The sequence below is a fragment of the Mesitornis unicolor genome, unplaced genomic scaffold, assembly GCF_000695765.1.
Source record: "Mesitornis unicolor isolate BGI_N332 unplaced genomic scaffold, ASM69576v1 scaffold24912, whole genome shotgun sequence".
Lineage (NCBI taxonomy): Eukaryota > Metazoa > Chordata > Aves > Mesitornithiformes > Mesitornithidae > Mesitornis > Mesitornis unicolor.
In genome coordinates, this window is record NW_010167509.1 from 23,024 (window position 1) to 46,287 (window position 23,264).

At 37.3% G+C, this 23,264-nt stretch overlaps 1 protein-coding gene across 1 annotated transcript in view; it reads left to right on the forward strand.

Moving 5' to 3' along the window:
- The window catches only part of NR5A2 (nuclear receptor subfamily 5, group A, member 2), a gene marked incomplete at its 3' end in the record, with an annotated part of 52,775 nt that overhangs the window by 22,252 nt on the left and 7,259 nt on the right, over positions 1-23,264 (forward strand). Inside the window, exon 4 of the mRNA XM_010178727.1 lies at positions 17,631-17,750. Coding sequence (XP_010177029.1) covers positions 17,631-17,750 — 120 coding nt within the window. The remainder of the gene's footprint in view (positions 1-17,630; positions 17,751-23,264) is intronic.

Sequence of the window (23,264 nt, forward strand, 5' to 3'; positions counted from 1 at the left end):
TTGTAATGCAATTATTGCCTCTTCCTTTAGTGTCCTGCAGAGTTTAAGTTAGACAAGTGAGCTAAATACTTGAGAGGCATATTTAGTGTCTCCTGCAGCAGTAGGAAGGAAACCTGAGGACTTGTTAAAAGGAAAGATTTAGAAGCAGAAATTCTACAGAGAGAACTGAACAGAGTGTTAGCAGGCAGGAGGATCTGCTTTTCCACTTGTTGCTTTGATAACGGATAAAAGGCTGTCATGAACTGCAGGCTACCAGCTGGGAGCAGATAGAGTAATCCCAGCAGAGGGCTGGCCCCAAACTACACAGGCATTCGTTTAAATCTGAGACCGTAGGAAAGTTGTTTTTCCCCTACCATTGTCATCATTATTCACGATGATGTTTTCCACCCGAGTTTAACATGTTGGTCAAGCAAATCTACGTTACAATACTTTTCTGTTTTAAATATAAGCAAATATCACGTAGACAAAGATATTTCAGCTATTTCATTCAACTGCCTACAGATTCCCAAAATAAATTCCAGAGAACTGGATCAGATATAGTATACCACATCCATAAGAAATCTCTGTTGTTTGACTGTAAAGGTTTATTGTGCTCAATGTGCAGATAATCACAAGAAAAATTTGTAACATATGTCTTCCTTGTAATCAACACACTTGATAAATGAAATCTAGAGGATGGGTTACTTGTAAGATAATAGCAACAGAATGTCATTTGTTACAAAACGAGACAAAGTGACCCCTGCATGGTACACCTGCATGCAAACACAGTGACAGAGCCCAGCAAACCCATGCACGCCCAGCCTTACTGGTGTGTGTTCTGCCACCAACATCATGGTACCGACATGCTTAGACACATGCAGGATTAGGCCAGTAGCATTTGTTAGCATGTGTACAGATACTGGACAAGCTGTGTTGTTTCAACCTGCATTATTGTAGAGAAAGAAAAAAAAAGTACTTAAAGCTCTGATTGTCATTCTATATTGTTCATTTTAATGATATATTTAGGGGTCTAGCTTACTTTGTATTCTTATATGTAATTACCCATATAAAAAAACACCACTCATTAGTGTTCTGTTCCACTGACTTAATTATTCGCCTTAATTAAATCTTGACTAACTGGGGGTCACTGCAGTGTCAGTGGGATTTGTCACTGTTTGTCAGCAGGTGTCTGGTCACATCTATTTCTGGTTTCCCTGTTGCTGTATTCTGTTTAAGAGCACAGTCTTTTTTAAATGCAAAGAACGATTATGCATTACATTACTGTGTTTTGTGCTTCGCAAATTAAATTAAACATCAGTGAATCAGTTCTGCAATACTAGCACTCTCTCAATCTTTACATACAGGAGATGGGGAAGCAAATACAAACCTTTTCAAACACAGTTCATTACCTCACTTGTGCTCCTTTTCAAAGGCTTGTTCCTGCTGCACTCACAAGCCACGGTCTTACTAATTTATCAAATAATATTGTGTTCAACAGGCATAAAAATATATTGCAAATATCAATCCAGGGATACTTCTTTTTTCCCCTGCCTCCTAAATATGAAATGAATTTGAAACATGACCAGCAAGAATGAGCTAAATCAATATTACATGCATAACAAATACAACATGGCATGTGCTGCTATCACTGTGTTGCTCAGAGTCAGAAGACCCAAGACTCCCGATTCAGTGTTCCCTGAATAATTCAGTGGGAGTTCTGCATGTGCAATAAGTGCATAATAGTGCCATTTCTTTCTCTTTCAAATTTCCATGTTTTGGGTTTGTTATTTTGGAAAGTTACTTAGGGGAAATATAATTCCCATGTTTACGCACATAATAGGCACCTAATGTTCATCTGAATAATTGATTAGTCAAGTCAGGCTTTCATAATTAGCTGTTGGCTTTCCAGTATAAGCCCACAAAACCCTTGTCAATCTACAGACATTTTTAATTTATTAATATATAAGTTATCAAAAGAGCTGCAGTAGTTACCTGGAAAGCATTTATTATTTATTCTGTTGAGGCTGAGGAAGTATTTTGATTCTAGACATGTATTTTCAATCTATTCTAAATTTCCCAGAAGATTATCTTTTTTGTTCTGAAAGTTTTCATTAATGTTATCTGCCTGTAATTGCTTACTTACAGTGGAAACTGGAAAGAGGGTATTTAAAAAAAATCCAGGCAGCCATTTTTGTGTTACACAGAAGCTAGTGACATGTTTCGTTGATTGTAAAATAATGCGTATCACTTATTTGTACTCAGCTACCTAACAACCATCTAAATAGATGCTGCTAGCAGATATCCCTAATTCTGTGACCAGACAATTGCATCTGTTGATAGCACATGTGTGGCAGTGATGTTGCAATTATCAGTTGTGGAGCTATGTGGTAAACTGTACAATTATAAGATAAATTGTATTTATCATTAACTTCATGACCTCATTTGAACTCACCACTAATCCATTTTTGCTCCTTTGTATTCCTGACCAGTTTTCAAGCAGTTGTTGTTAAAGGGAAAAAACATTCTCCTGACTCCAGAAACTGTGAATTTTGAACCCATGGCATGAAGTTTGTAAAACAAAACATTTGACTGTGAAATCCAGAATGAAAATGGTTCAATTCTTACTAGAAGTAAGTTAGAGACTGAACATCTGATGATAAAACAACAGGACTAGAAATTCTGTGGTTTATTTTATTAGGAAACAAACTTCACATTTCCATTGGGAGGCAGCATTTACTTCTAGGACTTGTTGAGTGTGAGATACTGAATTTAAGAAAGATATTATTATTTATAGAAAAGTTATTTTAGTTCTGTATATGCTATGTTTACTTTCCCTTGCCCCTGTTCAGAAGAATCACCTTTGTTTTAGTGAAAATATATAAGCATCTGCTTCCCATTAGTGAGATCAGGACAAATGCTTCAATAAAGGTGTAAAGTGCTTTCTGAATTAAAGTCCTTCTGAGGCCTGTGCTGTTGGATGTGTATTAAATTCTTTGCTTTATAAGTGGAAGGATAAAAATATAATATCAGAATTCTGAAACCCTATTAAATCTAAAACACTTCTATTATAGAATAGCTTTTAAGTTTGTTTGGATAGAACATAATGTAAAAACCACATCATAGTGGTAGAAAAAAAATGTATGCCCATTTTGCTGGTGTGATTTATTTAATTGTGGTTCACCGCTATGAATTATGTGGTCTCACAAAATTCACACAAGTCCTTGAGCAATACTACAGCATCTTGTGTACACATGTGTGTATTATACATATACTCTCTCTCAGTTTCTATTTAAAGATAGAAGAAATATTAGAATCCTTCTCTTTAAAAGAAGTTTGCTAACATACCTCCCATTGAAAAATACAAATATATTTCTAAGGGTGTCATTATAAAGTCTCTCCTCTGGAATATATATATATATATATATATGTCTTGTACACACACAAAATTTTAATTGTCTATTTTTATATCCATTGCAAAATAATAGAAGTGCAAGTGCTACATCGCAAAAACAGTATCTGTGTAGGATTTGAAGCCAAGTTTGCAACAGCTTTTTAAATTTTCTATATAACATTTCATTAGGATTTTCTATTGGGATATTTTTAAGCATAGCAGTTTCTACCTGGAAAGAATTTAGAATTTAGGATGGTGAGCTAATGAAGGATTCAAGCTATGCAAGCACTGAAATGTCCACATTCTCGCTATTAAAATACAAAGTTCTCACCAGTTCCCCTGGCTATTAATGTGAGTTCAGAAACATTTCCCAGTGGTATTGTATGGTTAGCTTGGTTCTTCCATTTAGACTTTGAAAGAGCATTGTTTTCAAAAAATGTTTTACAACTGGTAATGCATCTGCTAAACAGATTCATATTTTCATGATTAGACAAGTAATCTAATCACAAGGGGGAAGAGAGATCATATACACAGACAATGAATTAAAACCCTGAATAGGATCACTAAGTCTGTTTTTCTAGGTTACAGCTAAATGAGAGCCATTATGTGGGCTTTCAGATAAACTCACAAAGCTCTTATCTGTATAAACCTGATAGATCTACCATTATTCTTAGTGACTAACAGAAGTTATATGATTCAGTTTCATTAAAAATGCATTAATTCTTTTTTAGTAACCTCCTTCTAATTCATTGATTCAATTATACAATGAACAATAAAAATGTTGGGTATAATAAAATACAGTATTAAAATGTGTTATATACATAAATATTTCATGGCAATGAGATTATTCAGGGATTTAAAAATATTAAAAATATGAATATCATGCTCTGAGACAACAGTGTAGATTTTTTCAGCGTATCTGAAACTATTTGTCAAACAGATTGGTCTTTAAAACGAGAGGCCTGAAATGGTTGCTTATAGTATTACTTATGGTCACTTCATGAACAGACTTCCAGTAAAGCTGGTGAAACTTACAGCATGGGTTGATTAAGGGATGGGAAAGTACTACAGGATGTGTGCATGTGTTGCTCCTCAGTATTGTGATGCCAGGCTCCTTTGATCGGATCAGTTCTCTCCAAAGTCCTTTGGCCTACATGAAAACAGACTGAAACTCCCATGGTTGGGCCCTGAGTTCATGCAAGTATTGGGAACACCATGCGTGGCAGGTGAGATGCTCAGTACATGACAGTGTTGTGAGCACCTTTCACAGCAGTGGCAGCCACTGCAATCCCACTTAAGCCAGCTAAATAATTCAGACCACCAGGACTCCAGTATAGCTTTCAATCTGGCAGTTCACAGAAACAAATTGGAGCAATTCACTCAAGACTTTAATCGATTTTGACACAGATAGTACTTTTTATTGTCTTATATTTGGTTTCTCTAACTAATTTTTGGGGCAGTATAGGAAAATATCATGGGTTGTAGTATATGTGTTATCTCAAATGCTGATAGCCAGGCATGGCTGAGCAGGATTCTGTGTGAGTGTCGATGTTGCTGTGAAAACCTGGTGTGATTTCTGCAAGCGTTCCAAGACTAGAATAAAGCACTTCATATTTTCATTAGTCATCCCTTTACAGATTTACTTTTAATTCTTTCACCAAAGCAGATTATTAAAAGCAATGACCTGAGGTCTTCATTCAGATATCAGACTTGCAAGCCTGTATAATGTGCACCACAGGGCAGAGGTCACGCTGACGGGTCTGTTAATGCAGTCACTCTGGGATAAGATCAATCTCCATACTTCACCATATTGATCTAATAGCTCATTGGCACTTCCCTCTTTGAATTGATTAGCTCATGTGTGAAAAGAGATTGATGGGTTTCTGACCCTGAGGAGTCTACCAGGGGCACACCCATGGCAGGGGAAGTGGATGTTTTTGCTGCTTCATTTGGGTGGCTCATTATGTGGGTGCCTCACGGGGAATAAGGGTCATAACATTGTTTTATGAATTATTTACAACAAAATACCAGGGTTTTGCTTCATCTGATGCTCTACCTGTACTGAATCCATTCTAAGCAGAGCACGAAGCAATACATATGAATGGCCAAATGTACCACATATTTGCGTAAAGGGAACCACCACATATGTGACCTTAAAAAGCAATTTTACTAATATAACGTAATCATAATAGATGTGAGGGTAAGAATAGGCTTCATGGGTCATCTAGTCCATTCCCCTTATGTAGTGACAGGATACTGATTATACCTAAAATGAATTATATTTTAATTGCATATTCTGGATAAGTACAGTGAATCTAGTTCAGACATCTCAGTGAACTTCATATGCACATTGCAGTGTAGAGAGAGGCAATTTGCATGCAACATGTGAGCTAAAAAATAAACTATGCACATTTCTCAGTTGTTAAAATTTACCTAAAAAAACCCAGATTCAACTCCATTTATCAAACAGTTATATATTTGCAAAATGCATATATTTGACACAGTAGATTGGAGTTCGGTGCTGTGTGTGCTCACGCAAGAGGAGCTGTCGCTAGAAGCTGAATTTAGAAGTTGGCTTATGTTAGGTTGTACTTAAAAAATGTGTGCACTATCAGAGCCTTCACAGATATAAAGCAATAAAACTAAGGACTGACTCCTTGAGGTCTTCTGTTGAAGCCCAGGCATTTTTGTATTTCTTTCTGTGTACAAATGGTAGAATTGGTCTCAAAGATTTTTATAATGAAATAATTTCTTAGATACCATCCAAGCTCAGGATACAGTATAATACCATACCTAGTACGGTGTTACACAGCATGTCAGATTATATGATTATGCCACAGTACAAAAAATATTGAGCAAATTATTCTCATGGTGTTGTAAAGCTGATGCTTATATTTATGTAAACAGACAGTGCACTTCACTAATAATATCTTGTATTATTTCACTGGACATTCTGGGTTTGTTTTGGGGGGCAGCAGTTTAAGTTGAAAGATACATAATTTTATTTACAGAGAAGCGTCCATGTATGCTCCATGCAGTCAAGAAACCCTTTTCTCCTATTACATTTACGGTAATATAAACAGGTGCTGCATAAAAGCATAGTAATAGGTAGTCCCTTCCCTAAAGACCTTATATTCTAAAAGAAACAGACCCTCAGGCAGATTAGTTAAAAAAAAAGAGAGACAAAGAGAGAATTCAATCCATTACCTGTCAGTGAAATGATGCTGAATAGTTGTATAATCTTGCATTCATTTATACTTCTAAATCACCCAGCCTATTTTATGTACCAGGAAAATTGCCCTGGAAGAGATCCATGAAGCCATATTAAAATGCAGTTCTAATACACCTCAGAAAAACTTACTAGAGGCAGGGTCATGATGTACTTTCCTTTGATAAGTCTGGGATAAATCTGGGATTAATCAACAAATCTTACATTTGGGCATCAAGGTAATATTTTAGTCACAGTAAATCTTCAAAAATAAAACTCTTATTAAACTTAATTACAAGCCAAAGCACCTGGTAACTCTGACTTAAATAAGTAGTAGGTTTCCAGACACTTGAACACAAGCTATGCAAAAAATTATTTGTTGCCATTTTGTTCCAAACTCTTGCCCATCGACTGAGTTTCTGCCAGTCTGATTAACACTTAGCTCTCACAGCTGTTGTGTATGGTGCACTTGCAGGTGAACGGGAAGAAATCACAGCAACCTGATTTTGTTATTCATAGCCCCTGCTGTCATTCAGAAATGAGCTAAGAAAAACCTAATAAATTAAATGTACAGACCGCCTCCCTTTTTCCTAAACTCACAGCTAATCTTCTGTTGCATGCAGACATATAGGAACCCAATTTGTCACTCAAAACTTTTGGTTCAGCTGTGACAGCAAATAAAGTTGGAGGCTGGCTGAGCTGTGTCACAGTCCACAGTCATTTTTACCTGTAAGGCTCCTCCTCATTCTGTGTTTTTGTACAAAAGTTCCTCTCATCAACATAACAAGCAGCCCAAATTAAAACAGTTCCTTCAAGGTTATTTTTAAACATTAATATTAATCTTAACTGCAGTGCTAATGTCTGAATGGGACCTGGGCAGAGTTGTGACAACTTTTTAAATGATACTTCAGAGATTTCCAAATTAGAATACAGGAAAAAGGAAGTGGGAATAAATGAAATGAAGCCAAATGAAAGGATAAATGGAAAAAACATTTTAATACACTCTAGCCAATTCCTTAAACATTCATTCAATCAGCACTTCCTGTGATTTTAATAGCATGGCTCTGTCTGCTCTTTTACACTTGACTTTGTCAGGAAAGGAGTTAATTTTTTTTGAAGATGATGTTCATAGTTGGAAGGATTTAGCTAGATAGTAGTAGCTGCATGCTGAGAGCCTCCCGCAATGCTTTTAAGATGTAAAGAGAAGTACTAAGTCTTTTGGATCGTTCACATGTACAGTAGCTCATTGGATTGTGCATCACTGCTTGTCACCACTTCTCCACAATCATCTTGTATGACTTCAGCTTCTTTTGGTGTTGTTTTTAAGCAACTTTTTCTATCGAGTCAGATGGATACTGGTTTAATATATGACAACCCCCATTCATAATGCTGAATTTTCTTTCACTTTCTCCCTTATTGGGTCTTCTTTCTCATTTAATCTCTGTCCCAGTGACTTACTGTTACTGCTGCAGCCCTTGGGATGTAAGACAACCTTTCTGTATTTTTTCTTCATCAGCGTACAATCTCCTTTCACATCTTGACTGAAGAAACTGTTTCTCATGATTTCTTACTGCTTTTGCTGTGGCTCTTTTTGACTGTTCTATTACAAAACAGAGGAGAAACACAGTGTCAAAAGTATTAAGAGGACTATGAAAAGTAGAATGTATACCAGCATATTTTAAGTTCTGAAAAATATTGCAATGCTATGTAATCAAAAGATAAAGAACATTTAAAATACAAAACTGCTGATTTGTTGATAACAAGAAATGGTATGGAACATTCAATGTATTAGATTCTTTGTGTGGTTTATCAGGGCCCAACTCTGGGTATCACTAATACTTACCTGGAAGATTATGCTTCCCTCCTTTCCACTGCTGCAATGTTAAAGTAACTTCTTTTTATTCATGACACCAGAAGATCATTTGCCTATTCCCATCAGTATCGCTGTGAATACAGTCCCACACTGTGTACACAAACCTACCTTTGTAGATGTCATCAGTTAAATGAGTAAGGTTATACTTCTTTTATGGCTTGCCATGTTCCTGTACTCCACACCCTCTTTAATAGCTGTACTGGAAATAAATGCAAGCCTTATTAAACAGAAGAGTAACCACATGGTGTAATTTAAACAAGCTAATTTAAGTAACTCTTGTGTTAATGCATGCAAAAAACAGTGTTCTGGGACATGCAGCACTTGAAAGAACAGGACCCTAAGTGTGCTGAGAGATTACTCTGCCTGCCTGTTATCATGTTACAGAGTCTTTCTGAAATTAACATGTCTCTCATGTCACAAGTTAGAAAATATTTTCCATATTATACTTAGTTGATTGAGTTTTAATATAATATTTATTTTATGGAAAATAAATTTAGTTCTTACTAGGACTTTGTCTTTAGTATTAGCAATTCACCCTATATTGTATTGATCTCTGTTGAAATTTGACGTTGCTGTTTTCAAAGAAATTTGACAAATGAGTGCTAAGGTAGGAGAGGCAAAGTTTACCTATATACTCTTTGAATAAGTGTCAGCTGAAAAAATTGGGTAGCTGTAAGAAAAATGAAATCATAATTTATCCAATAAATCACCAAACAGGAAAGGAACATTACGTATTAGAAAACCTTTCAGATAATACTAAAATATGTGTGACTTAGAGAAGACCACAGAGACTTTAATGGAAGACTGCTGTACAGTAGAATGAAACTGCTGATGCAATATATTGAGAATAAATTCACCAGCAGTACCATAAAATTTACTAGACTCAGTCTTATCTTCTGATTCCCTGGAGGACATCATTGTGCATTCTAAAAACCAAATCAGACCCACAAGGCTAACAATGAATTGAGTGGGCCTAATTCTGATTTTGTTTATGTGGAAATCAAAGGACTTAAGTTCATGCAAGTTAAGAGTTAAACATGGCCCATATTTGCAGTTAGTTTGTTGACATCAGAAAGAACAGGTGTATTTCCAGAGTAATTCAAGGGAATAAAAAAGCTTTAGTACTAAAATTGATACACAAACTACATAGCATTACCTGTTGTTTTTGTTGTATACATACAACAAAATGTTTATGTTACTATACATAAACTTATGCTGTACTAACATCAGTAGAGATACTCACAGGAGTAGGACTTTGAAGGTCAGTTCTATGGGTCCAGTCCTGAAGAAGGCACCTCCTTTATCCTGTGGAACAGATGCTGAGAAGAAGAATTAGTTTTCTCTTTTCTTAGCTTTACATTCACTTTGACAGGGAAGAAACACTACATTGTAAGCAAAATTTTCAGTTGGGACTAAAAAGAAATAATTTTCTTATTTTCAGTTAAAAAATACCCAAACCTCCCAAAAATAAGAAAAACACATTTATAATTCATCAGAAATAATGCTGACTGTGAAATACTAAGTCATTTTCATGCAGTTTGCACAGAGATAAATGTGAGGAAAAGGAGGAAAAAAAAGGAGTTTTATATGTTGCATTTGACGCACTATATTTTTTATATATATATATACACACAAAGTTTATTGTAACAGCCCTTTCATCTGATGTTTGAAGAACTGAGATTTGACATTTACCTTCTCCTTAATAGAGGGGAATACTCTCTAAATGGAGTCCAAAGATCCATAAAAGAAGAGAGGTCTTATTCTTTAGTAGGATCACCATCTGCTGCTTGCCCATACTCCCTTCAGCAATCTCAGGCCCCTAGACTCATACACCTTGTATTATATTCCTGCAAGAAAACGAGATAAGTGTGAAATGATGCTCCAGGCTGCTTTTTATTAAAATATTTTGACTCCGTGGAAGATTAGCAGTGAAACTGGGAAAGGGCTGGTCACTGCTGCTGTGATCCCCTCTTTCACAGTGACCTTGCACATTGCTGTCCGGGGGCACGCAACAGCAGAGGAGAAGCTGTTGAAAAGCCGTCGCTCTCCCTGTGTGCATTTGCTAAGCAGGAAACACCACATGGCATTCAGAGCACAGGCACCACATATTCACAGCTTCACATTTTGTAAAGATAGAAGCGTGGGGATTTTCAAAGGTATAATGCCGCTTTGTGCTATAAATTCCTTATCTATGTCTTTAAAAAAAAAACGAAAGGGGCTTGATATTCCAAATATTAATGGTTCCATGAGCAGGGAGTTAATGAAGCATTTTAGTCATCTCTTCTCTCTCAGTTCTCTGCTCTTGAGTAAGGGGTGATCACATTAGCCTTTCTCTGAGCATGGTGCTCAGCAGTTCCTTTTCTCTGTCTGGATACTGATTTACACAAGACATATAGGAGCTTAATATCTTGGATAGATGAACTCCTTGTTGAACTAAACTGACAGTGACCGTTGGATTTATAAGTTATTGAAGAAAGGGGTATAAACTCACACATACATGCATGCCAGGTATAATTGCACCATTATAACAGCCTCTTTACATGCCGTAAAGGAGCAGGAAAAGGCACTAAAGTATTTCTATATTTCCTTTCAGTTTTAAATCACAACAAATGTAAAATGGTCCCAAACCTGAACAGATTTGACACCCACTTCACACTAGGGCTAGATGGCAACAGGACAGTTGTCTAACCCAACATGGGCTTGTAAAGATCATACCCAGAAATTTTATATAACACACAGGTATGTAGTAAAAAGCTGGAACAATCATAGTTAATGTTAAATCATTTTTTCTTGAACTTTGTAGCATTTTATTACTGAGGTTATAGGTAGTAATCACATTTTATTAGGGTATTCACTGATTCTGAAAGTTATGTGCATTTACTTTTAAAAAACACATTGGCTGTTATGTGCTGCTTTTTCACAGCAATCTTACACGGGAGGTTTCTGACTGTTAGAAGCAACGCGCCTGGAGAGTACAAATCTTTCTCTACCTATGTAACAATTTGGAAACCATGCATGCATTCAGGAGTAAAAATTAGCCTCTGGAGTGCACTTGTCTTATAAAACTTTGATTTGGGGCGATTTGCTTCACTATAGCATAAGAAAATGGAGTAACAACTAGAGCTATATGTCTGCAACGACTTGTGAGTGATCTCCTAACTACATTTGAAAGAAAGTTCAACCATCCCTTGAACCCATATGCTTCAGGCTGAACAATTCAGACAGATGTTTAATCACTTCATATTCACTAGGAAATGGCTATTCAATGGCCGTAGAATTTAAAAGTGGCACTATGAGATGAATGCTTCATGTTATTTCTGTATTAGCATTCCCTTTTGGAAGCATAAGTAAAAACAATTCAGCTGAATCCAACATGCTTTTATCACATAAATTTCAATCTTTTTTTTTTAATCATTAGATACCCTTTTAAATTTTTAGTAGCAGAAAAGCCCAAAGCTATAGTGCAAGTTGATGCAAATGAAAGGAGATGAAAAAGGATTCTCAGAACTTCTCAGAAAGAGAGGTGTAGACTGGGTAAAAGGTGAGTGCATTCTTTAACTGAATTTGCAGCAATAATTATAAGGAAAATATTTAACTTAAAGCAAGACAAAAAAAGCATGACCCCGAAACTTCTTAACAGGTAATTCATCAAGTGTCAGGCAGAAAATCCCTTTTCAGAAGAAAAATTGCAATAAATCTGCAGTTGTGGGTTACAGTATGCTAAATACTGTGAAACACTTTCCTAAAAGAAAGACACAGTGTGGTGTTGATAAGATTAAGGTGCATTTCAGCAAAGCATACACATTATTCTTCATTTTAGTGTTTGGCAATTTCAATGTTCGTCTTCAGAGAAAACAAAAGTTTATAATGATTAACGTTCTATGGTGTGGGAAGCATACACTCTACAACAATACTACTCTTGTGTTGCACTAGCTTTCCTCATTTATAACATCAGCACAAATAGTTCTTCAGATGAGTAACCAGCATTTCTGAGATAAGTCCTTCCTTTAACTACAATTGATAATGCATGACCATGTATTGCAATGTCAACAGAGGCCTCAATGAGCCTGACAAACTTCCACTGAGTCCCATACCAAAAGCTGAGTGGGAGTCCGAGGTTTAGCAGACAAGTGTGACACCTCCATCCCCAATCCCAGACCATCTTTTTCATCCCATCAAGAAATAGAGTGTCACCACAGTGCTCAGGATTAGACATTTACACTTCAAATTGAGAGTCTATTTCCTCCAGTCCTGGAAATAGCCTCCATAGCTTGCATTATATTGGTAAGATAAATTATGCAAACTAATTGTTCCATCTAAATATATTCTCATGCACTTCTGTTTTCTAATCTTTGTTAGCAAAGAACTCAGAAACGTGATTTAAAGTCACCTTATAGTTCCAGCTGGCAGTGGAGGAACTTGGGCATACCAGCAGGGAATTCTGTATTCAAACCTGTATTCAGATATTTAAGAGTATGAAGTTCACTGTGCAAATGAGCAATACCACATGAATCTTTCACAGTGGACACAAAGTGTCACAGTTCCACCAGGCTCCATGGTCCCATTAAACTCCTGGGAAAAAAGGTCAATGGACTTGGTGGAGGGGGCATATCTCTCTGTCTCACTCTTTTCACAGATCTGATTTTTTTTAAGTTTTAAATGAGGAACACTGTTTTATAGTGAAATTGAAGACTAAGCTGATTTAGGGAGCACAGTGACTCTCCCATGCTTGGGGCATAGACTCTCCTACTGCACTGTGACCCACCTTCATCCATCCCTGTTCCAAGACACACAAACTCCTCTCGATCAAGCCGTACAGCAGTTCCACTCTGGTGCTTCACTGAGAAGAGTGGAGTACTGAGAAGGATTTACCTAGTGCCATGTCTTAGTGCTATCAGAAAGCTATCCCTTGCTCCAGCTTTGTATCCGTACTGTTTGAGAGAGTAGAAAATGTACGTGTCCACTTTCACCTCCTGCCTGTGCTGGCAACAACCGCCACCCTCTGCTTCTCTGACACAAACTACCTGCTCCTAATGGCCCAGCAACACCACTTACTGTCACACAAACCCTTTAAGTCTGCATCTCATCCAGTCTCATCACCCGCACCATCAAGGTTTTTACCTGACATCCAACTTCCTATGTCTTCTCTCACCACACAGCCTCCCTATTGCCCTCCTTTAAAGCCTAAGTCTAAGCACCCTCTTTGCTTCTCTTGTCACTTAGCAGCAGTTTTACAACTGTGATATTTTACTCCTTTCATACTTGTAACATTATTACTCTTTCATGCCACCCTGTGTGCTGGAAATGATCTCCTCTTTCTTTTGAGTCACATACTGTCCCTTAGCTTCCTCCACGTCTTTCCTTAAAAGCTGTTTCTTCAGCAACAGTTTTCAGTTACGCTATCCCCACTGGTGTGTCTTCTCCTGAATGCCACTGGCTAAAGAGAACCTAAATTTAACTATCTGGGCACAGTATTTACTCACGCTTTTGCTCAAGGCTAGATAGCTGTCAAATGGGTATCTCATTCGACAACTTGCTTAGGTAAGACATGGATTACATTATCCTTGTGTTAGTGTGCCCTTATGGCAGGGAGCAGCTGCAAATTTGGGGAGTGTTCTTGCAGCAGCTGGTTGTTGGCCGTATGATGTTCAGTTTTTATCTATGAGCATTCCCACTAGTTGGGGGAAAGGACACTTTTTCTTGTTAAAACTTTTATAATAGTCTCAGAGATCTCCACAGACTGAAAAACCTCAAAGTTTAGCCAGTTTATGAGCTTGTTTCTAATTCAATTTATACCACGATTGAAAATTGCATTGATTATAGGAAGTCCCAGACTGGAGCTAAGTTATCTTGGTGACAGAATCTTACCTTTTCTCCTGCTTACCCTGTTAACAGTGGACTGACACGCTTTGGCTTTGAAGTCAGAAGACTGAAGTCCACAGGGTGCTTTTTCTGCAGAGGACCCTTCCTCTTCAGACCTCACTCTCCACTTTGGCCACCAAAATTGAAGTCTCTTTGCCTTCAGGATCAGTTTAAGGCACGTACTTCCTTTGGTGAAAGGCTGATTTTTTTCATTTTGCCAGATAATATGCTTCTGCAATTCATTTATTCATGTGCCAGGGAAACACAAAGGTGTTTGTGTTCTGGCTGAAGTTACACACATCATAAAGTTTACCAGCTCATTCTAACATAAGAAGTGATGTGTTACCATTTTTGTTCAATGTGTTCTATGTTGTTTTCTATTTTTCATTTCATATGCACTAGCAGAGATAAAGTATGTGTTTTTCCTCATCTACTATATGCCTTTCAGAAATAGGTTGGAATCGATCACTTGCCCTACATTTTAGTAATCCGTGACCCTCCTTAAAGTCATCTCTGTTTCTTCCTAGTGCAAACTGGGAAGTGTTCTGTTGCTCTGCCAGCTTTCTTAAAATGGCAAAAGCAGCTGAATGTAATAGTCTTCTGAAGGCAAAACTGTGTTCCGGATGTGTGTTGTACTTTTATGCTATCCATTTTATAGGCTTTCACTGGTTAAATTACAGTGAATACTGAGGAGCAGATTTTGTGAAACTCTAGCAGATGTTCGCTGTTGCTACTTTTATGATTCTTGTAGAACAGCAGGAACAGACTATGTGCAAAACATGTTTTTGTGATTTTGCTGTCTCATACTGTTCTCACAGCACTGGCTCGGTAGTGATTTGATAAAACTTGGGAGGTAAGCTTTGATTGCAGACTAGCTGCTGTTGAGGCCTTCAGAAAGCCAGACCTGTAAAGTGCAGTTTGTTTTCAAAAGCCTGTGACTGAGGCAGATGGGTTAGTTGGAAATATGTCATTTATAATATAATCAAATGCTTGACCTCGTATTCAGGTATTAGTTGTTATGACATAGATGCTGAATGCTTAAACTCTCTCAGTTTGTTTCATTCAGATGTAAGCTGTGATAGCTTTGTGTGAAATGCTAGTTTTGGATTAAATTATCATGTTAGCATGATTTATCTGATTTTTATAACACCTTGTTTTACAGAGAAGGAAATGATCATAAAACAGTTTCACGTAAAAAGCAAGAGTACTAGAATCTGCAGATTTCAAACATTTTCTTCAAAAAATGCCTTATTTTAAACCTGGATCATGTTTTGGTAATTTACTGTCCTCTCTTGAACTAACAAGTCACTTGGTTGAAATGGTTTTGTAGTCAAATACTTGTGGGCAGAGGAAGAGAGATCTCTTAATACAGAGTCAGCCTTGCTCTGTGATCTGCACAGAAATGAATTATCATGGTCACAGACAGCGTCGGGACGGAACAAGGCTGAGTTTGTGATAGCACTAGCTTTACTTTGACTTAATAATATATCCATCTACAGACTCCACACCTCTTTCTTTCCTCCATCTCTATTGCCAATGGATATGTATCTTAGAGGAGTTATCTGAGTATAGACTTGTTGGCTGTGACTGCAGGCAGAACAGCAACTGTGATAAAAGATTATTCTTAATACTGAAAAGGCAAAGCATGCAAAACATTTGAAATATCGGAACTGAGAGTGTTTGCACAATGCTAATTCAGCCGTTTTGTGTCTATGCGTTAAAATCTGTAACACAAATGCAGATTGAAGATAAAGTAGAAATAGGAGAGATATCTTAATACAAGCATTAACTAACTCTGCAGTACTTGATTTTGCAGTCTTAAGCTATTTTGGCACAGATATTTGGATATCATTTTCCTTATTTTTTTTCTTCTTTGTTTTTTTAAGAGAGCAAATGTGGCGAGGAGGAATAAAAATAAAAGCAAAATCAAAACAAAACAAAACAAATTAATCAAACAAAAAAATCAACCAAACAAACAAACAAAAACAAATTCCCATGAAAATTTTATCATCCTATAAGTAAAGCAGTAGTAGAGGGAATGAACTGTGCAGTTTCTCAGCACAGATACCTGCTGCAGTCGTGGAGCAGGCAAAAGCAAGAACTGAGGGTCCTAGTGCAGGCTGTGGGGGAGAAATTCTAGGCATTCTCAGAAATTCTAGGTATTTCTCCACTTTGAGTATTTGCTTTGCTAATTTCTTCTTTCTTTTACTTCTCCTAATTCATAGCATTTTTTATCTGTATGGCAATTGCTATCTATGCAGCTTCTTAGAGTCCTTTTAACCATATACATGTTATTAGCACATCAGCATCAGGCACTTCATTGTAGCAATACTAATGTACGCATCTCTCAGTTTTATCAGGACATGTGTCTGAAGTCAAAGATCTTGTTTCATTTTAGGAAGAAATCAGTGAGTTCAGTAAGAACAGGTCCAGAGGATATTGATGCTTACCATGACTTGAATTCATAGTCTGCCTTCCACTAATTTGTGAAAATTTTCTCCCATTTCTATGGAAATCTTCATAATTTTTCAGTCTTTAAAGTGAATAAAATGGAATTAAAACCAGTTGCAGTAGGAGTCAGTTTAGCGATATACTTTGTTGTCCTATAATATGTACATCTCAAATAACATTGCACAAAAACTTAACATAGGTTGCTTGTGCTGAGTGCCCAGTGTGTTCCTTCTGTTACCAAACACAGTCAGTGGTATGTCTCACCGCTCACTACTGCCTTGTGCACAGCCCTTTCTTACCCTTCAAGTGACACTTGAAGCTACTAGACTTCTGTTTATAAAGAAGTTTTCTTCTTTTTTATAGTACCACAACCATTCTTAGAGGGAGCGTTTACCTCTTCACTTTTTCCTTTGCAAGGGGCCTACCTCTGGTTTAGCCTTGTTGCAGTAATAACGCTCTTGAATCTGCAGATTCCTTACTATTTCCAGAAGCTGACATTCAAGTATGGAGAGTATGGGAAAGTTCACATTAGCATTATTTCTGCTATTCTTGTTTTGGGTAAAAATAATGTCCCATTTCTATGAGCATTTCATAAATATACTATTATTATTGCTTTGCATAACAATGCCATAGTTCTGCTTTCCTACAATGTAATCAGTAGTAAATATTCTGTACATTTTATAGATAAGGATTTCTGCAGTGCTCTGTTTATTCAGCTGAGAATAGCAATTTTGTGGATGAACGATTTTTTATAGCATTTCTGCTCTCATGACGTTAACCAGCTGCTTGAAGAAGGACTGATTCCATAGTGTGATGTGAGACTTAGTCCCAGAGTGATGCCACTGATGTTTGTGTTTGCTTTACAGGTTGATGACCAAATGAAGTTGCTTCAGAACTGCTGGAGTGAACTCTTAATTCTAGATCACATTTACCGGCAAGTGGTACATGGGAAAGAAGGCTCCATCCTTCTGGTTACCGGGCAACAAGTGAGTATGCGGGCTCAGAGAAGTATTGATGGCTTTTTAATAATCATTTTCAAAATAGCAGGAGTTTAACTAGGTCAGAAGCACTCCTGTGTTCTCAGAGATTCTCCACAAATAATGTAGATAAAATGACTTGAGCACTCCGTTCCTAGTCTGCTGATTACAGTTAAACTTATAAAAGCAGATATAAACATAAGCACTTTGCTTTTCAAATATACTTGTATACTTCAAGGATTGAAATATAGCAGATGAGAAGTGTTTCTCAAGAAATTGTATTTCCTTTGGGCTAAAATGGTTTCTGACAGCAACAACACTCCCAAACCTGATGCTTTAGGTCTAAGCAGTTATAGATTATTTTTCCTTCAGAATTGTGGTTTACTCAAAAGAATCCCTAGCTGGATTAGAAATCTAAAGAACCTGCAGCTACTACCTCAAAAATATCTTGCTTTTAGAGAAGTATGCACATATGTGAGAGACTGGGGAGCCAAGACATCTAATCCCAGGAAAATTATTCAGTCCATAGGCTATAAGTGCAGGTATTGTCTCAGAAGGTGTCTTGGGGTATGCACCTTTCTGCACAGCTTTTCAGGGGTTAATTTTGTTCACATGTCAGGTGCATAGATCTCCCAAAATGCAAGAGCAATAATGTGGCAAATATTAGGAAAACTGTGAGAAAACCCAAATTAAATAGAATGTTTTGTCTCCCTCATACTTTCCAAAGCACAAAGAACTTGACAGTAAAATAAGAACCTTATTCCTAAGATTCTTATTCTGAAAAAAAAAAAATCACAGTATCAAAGGGAAGCAAAGTGTGCCTGTACATTATGTTCCTGATTCTAGTTCAAAACAAGCAATGCAAGTAGCTGCAAACTGAACTTCCTCAGTTACATAGAATCATGAATTTATACACACATGGCAAAGAGTTCCTTTTTCTAAGATACCTCATTTGTGTCTGCATGTTATGGAATCTGCTTACAGCTTTAGTTATAATTTTGAAATTGTAGCCATTTCTTAACACTAAGATCAAGTGTTCATAAGAATCAGGAGAAATATCTATTTCCATTTATGATTAAAAGGTATACAGTAGAAGGGATATACGTTCAACTTCTTTTCCAAGAAAAAAGTGGGAAAATTAAAATTCTTGCTATGGAACCAACTCCTGCACCTCTGTGGAAAGTGACTAACCTACCTGAGATAAAGTTGTAGTCCCTAATTATATGAGCAAAAATTAGTTGTATTTCTTCTGATTTATATTGGTGCTACTGAGAAAATTACTATTCCACTTTCCATTTCATCATTTGCAAAACATGGACAATTGTACCAGCAATTATTTTATTTACCACACAGGGTGCTTATTCCTTTGTTTATATAGCTGTAAGTATATTGTCAGTTTCCTGTTCCTGAGAGAACTGCTAAAGTAGTGTCTTATTTGTTATGTAATTAGCTAGTTTTTAAAGGTACTGAGTGCCTAAGTGCCACTGAAATCATTAGATACACCTAAATACCCTTAAATTCTAACCACTGTCCCCATTTTTCTGCAGTAGTAATTCTTACCTCATTAGCCACTTTTATCTTTTCTTGAAAATAAAAAAAACCCCAGCTGCATATGATCTCAAGGCAAAGCAAAGTATTTCATCACCGCTGGACAACAGGTAGCAGGATGCTTATTAAATGTACTGCCTGCAAACAATCACGTGTTTTTGGACATAGTGTGTTTCCAGGCAGAATTATAGCCTCCAACTAAATTAAAACATGGCTAAATTGGACTGAGGGCATCCATTTTTGCTCCTAGTTTGGCAAATAGGTTTAATACATTCTTCTTTCAACCCAATTTTGCTTTCCTATGCCTAAGTTTGTAATTTTGAAGTTGGTCCAAGCACCTGCAGAGTCTCCCACCATCTTCTATGTATTCCTCTTCGCACTTAGGCTGCTTGGAGAGCAAGGAGCCATATTACAAGAACAGCAAACAAGAACATAACAGTCACTCCCTTTTCTTATGGGTGGACTCCCTCCCATTTCATGCTTGCTAACGGCTGGAGAACATACTACCATGTATGCACCACAGATTCTCCTTGAGAAACAGGGACCAGACCTGAATTAAATATGCAGTCTCTGGCTGCAGTTTTTGTAACTGGAAGGAGTCTGAAACCAACACGTATACCTTTGTATTGTCCTGATTTCATTCAGCTCTGCTCACTGTCATCCTAGATTAAAAATCAGATTACTTACAGGAGTGGGCACGCATGCACTGACATGTGCCTGCTCTTGCTGCGCTGTGCATGGTACATGTGCTTACGGAAAGACCGCTGGTAGTCGAGGTATTGCAGAAATGCCGCTATTATACAAGTATGTGAGTTGTGAGTTGTATGGATCTTTGTAAGGAGAAAGCTTTTTCTTAGTTTTGGTCTAAATCTCTTTTTTTTTTCAACTTACACCCAATGCTGGTCACCCTCCTCTTCCTTGAGCCCTGCTGCAAAGCACAGGGCTGGGTGGACCTTGTTAGTAAAGCCTGAGGCAAAGGCAGCACTGAGTACCTCAGCCTGGTCTGTGTTTGCTGCCATTGGATCACCAGCTGATCCAGCAGCAGTCCCACGTTTTTCTTGTTTTTTTTCTAGCTAGGTGCTGCTGTGCACTGCATTTTTGCATTGTAGCTCAGTGGTGAGTTACTTGTTTTGCCAAGCTGATCCAATACAACTGCTTCTTTTTGTAAGTGGATGGACCATCTTGGCAGCATCAACTCAGTCTGCTGTCATTCTGGTTGCTGCCCTGATCCTTTCAGTTCCTCCAGTAGAGAAAGGGAAATAACCATGTCACCATGTCATAAAAATTAATTGATTAAGGTGTGGAAAGCACTCTGACACTTCTGATGAAAAGTGCTGTAGATGTTTTTATTTACTGCTACCAGCAAAGCACTATGAGCAAAATTACAGTAAATCATCTGGCTTTCAAAGATATTAACTTTAAACTGAGGACTTGAGCTAGATAGCCTACTTTATTACCTGAGAAATCATGATTATTGTCACAGGTTAGAAAATTTAAGACCTCAGAAGCCTCACTCCTTGCTTTCCTTAATATATCCCTCCATAAAAGCTACTCATAAACACAGTCTTTTTTACAATCACAATCAAGGGGGAAGCTGTAAGGGGGTACTTATCACCACTTAATTAGAACATACCTGCTTTCTCCACTTAGGCTGCACAGCCTCTTTTCCTCAGACACAGAAGTCAAACTTCATCCAGCTCTCCAGGGCCGTACCACTGTCAGTTCTATACTAGGTATCTTAACAGGGCTAGTAGTTAGAAGAACACTTGATAATTTTCAAATGCATTGGCTCAAAATCCATTACCTTAGGGCATTCCTATCACATTTCCATACATCTGCATTTCCCTCAAGCCATTGGTTTATGAGCTTTACCCAGTGTCAATCCACTGCTCCCACTTTGATAGGGAAAAAGTACAGTCAGCAACAAAGTAGTAAGTGTTGGCCTGTGCACAAAAAAAGAGCTGTGTTTTATTTTATTTTGTTATTTGTTTGGTTGGAGTTTCATAAATGAAGCTCTTTTGTGTTTTTGTGTTTCAAGAAAGCACTTTTTTCAGATCATTACAATTCCTCAGAAACAAGTTCCTCCCTATGCTGCACATTTCATTTTCTGCACTAAGTACTGCCCCTCAGCAGTAGCAATTACCATTTCAAAAGGAAATAAAGTAGCACAAATGCATTTTCCAACTCTCCAAATTTCATAATAGAAAACAGCTAAGGAGTGATTTGCAATGTGATGGTTAATTGTAAATCATTGCCAATATGCTCTCCACACACAAGTTTCGTAGGCTTGCCACGTGGCATGTAATTTTAACAGACCATTTCTAATTACAGAACTTTAGTTCCTCCAACTTGACCACTTTCATTTTGTATTTTCTACACCAGCAACACACTGCCAGCTTCTGAGATCCAGCACACACAGGGCAGTTACTAAAGCTCTGTACAGAATATCTTTGTTCATGCATTTTCATGTAGCAGTCAACACACAACACATGAATTGTAGCCTCGGCTGCCTAGAGAGAAGCTGCTAATTTTGTTCACACCTACACTCTACTCATCATTGCCAAATCTTCCTTCTGCTGAGTTTGGTCAAAGCCTCTCAGAGTAAAAAGCCCATACAAAATCATGCCTAAATCTCTAGGTTTTTGGGATTGTTGAAAATGCTGAGTTAAGAGTCATCACACAAATACATCTTTCCACCTGTATTTTTATTTGCATCGCACCAAAGAAGAGCATGAGAGAGAACCAGGATCTTGACAATGTTGTGTTTCAATGCAAGTCAAAATTTAACTTCAATCTAGGTCAGAATTCTGTAACTTGAACCTCTCCCTAGGTAGGATACTCTGTAGACCTTTCAGCTGTACTCAATTTAAAGGTGGTGATGTGTGGCCTGGGGAATTTTCTATGGCAATGTCATCTGTTAGACTTACCTACTTGCAAAGAGGCTTCTACTATCCCAATGTAGCTCTGTTTGCAGAGACCTTTGGAGAATCCATTTGTCTAGGGAACAGACTTACAAGTTCAAGGAAAGATCATCTTGCTGCTGAAAAGGTTCTCAAGAGGCAGCTGAACTTTCAAACTGTGAGCTACAGATGACTATATCACATACAAGGATGACCCTTGCAGAAGTAGTACAAAGTAGTTGTACAAAAAGTTACAAGAGTGTTAAAGGAAGGAGCACCTCTGAAGGACTTTCTCTTGTTTTTGCTGGCAAAAAAAGTGGATAAACAAACAGGCTTTTTTGTTTATCCTAAGAAATGAATAAAATTGCATATACTAGTCATAGTATAGAAAGCTAACGGGTAGCTAATGTAAAACAACTACTTCTTATATTCTCAGAAATCAGTAATTTTTATTTTATATCTAGGCATGTGCATATATATTTTCCCCCATTAGATTTCTGATTGCAATCAGTGAGGCTTCATAGTTGCAGTTGGCAGAAAAATGGTATTGGCAACTGAGGACCGAATCAAGAAGTCTTTACATAGGCAAACAAGTGCAGGACTTGATTCAAAGTAGATACAAATAAGGTTGAGCAATCATTATTATGCTGTTCAGTGTAATATTTGTTCTCTTGAATCCAGGCTTGCACAGTTCCTCACTCTAGTGGTTTTTGCCTAAAAGAAAATAAAACAAGGTTGTGCTAGTTGTTAAAAGTGCCTCACACCTCATGAAGTTATTATACTAGTTGCTTTTTGAGGCTGAACTAGATGTTCGCAGATAAACTAGGTAAAACACATCAAAATTCAGTCATAATTATAAAGTGCCCAATTCAGGTTTTTCTAATTATTAAACATTTTGAGCCTTCCAAGTAACTATGGACACACCTGTGAACAAATTGATCCCAATTTACATTTGCTTTGCTATGTAGCCATGAAGCCATTGTAGCACTACAGTTTTAAGTGTAAAATTCCAGTTCCATTAAAAAGCCGTGGAGAGGGCACCCAACATGAATCACTGCATGCCAGAACTGTTCCA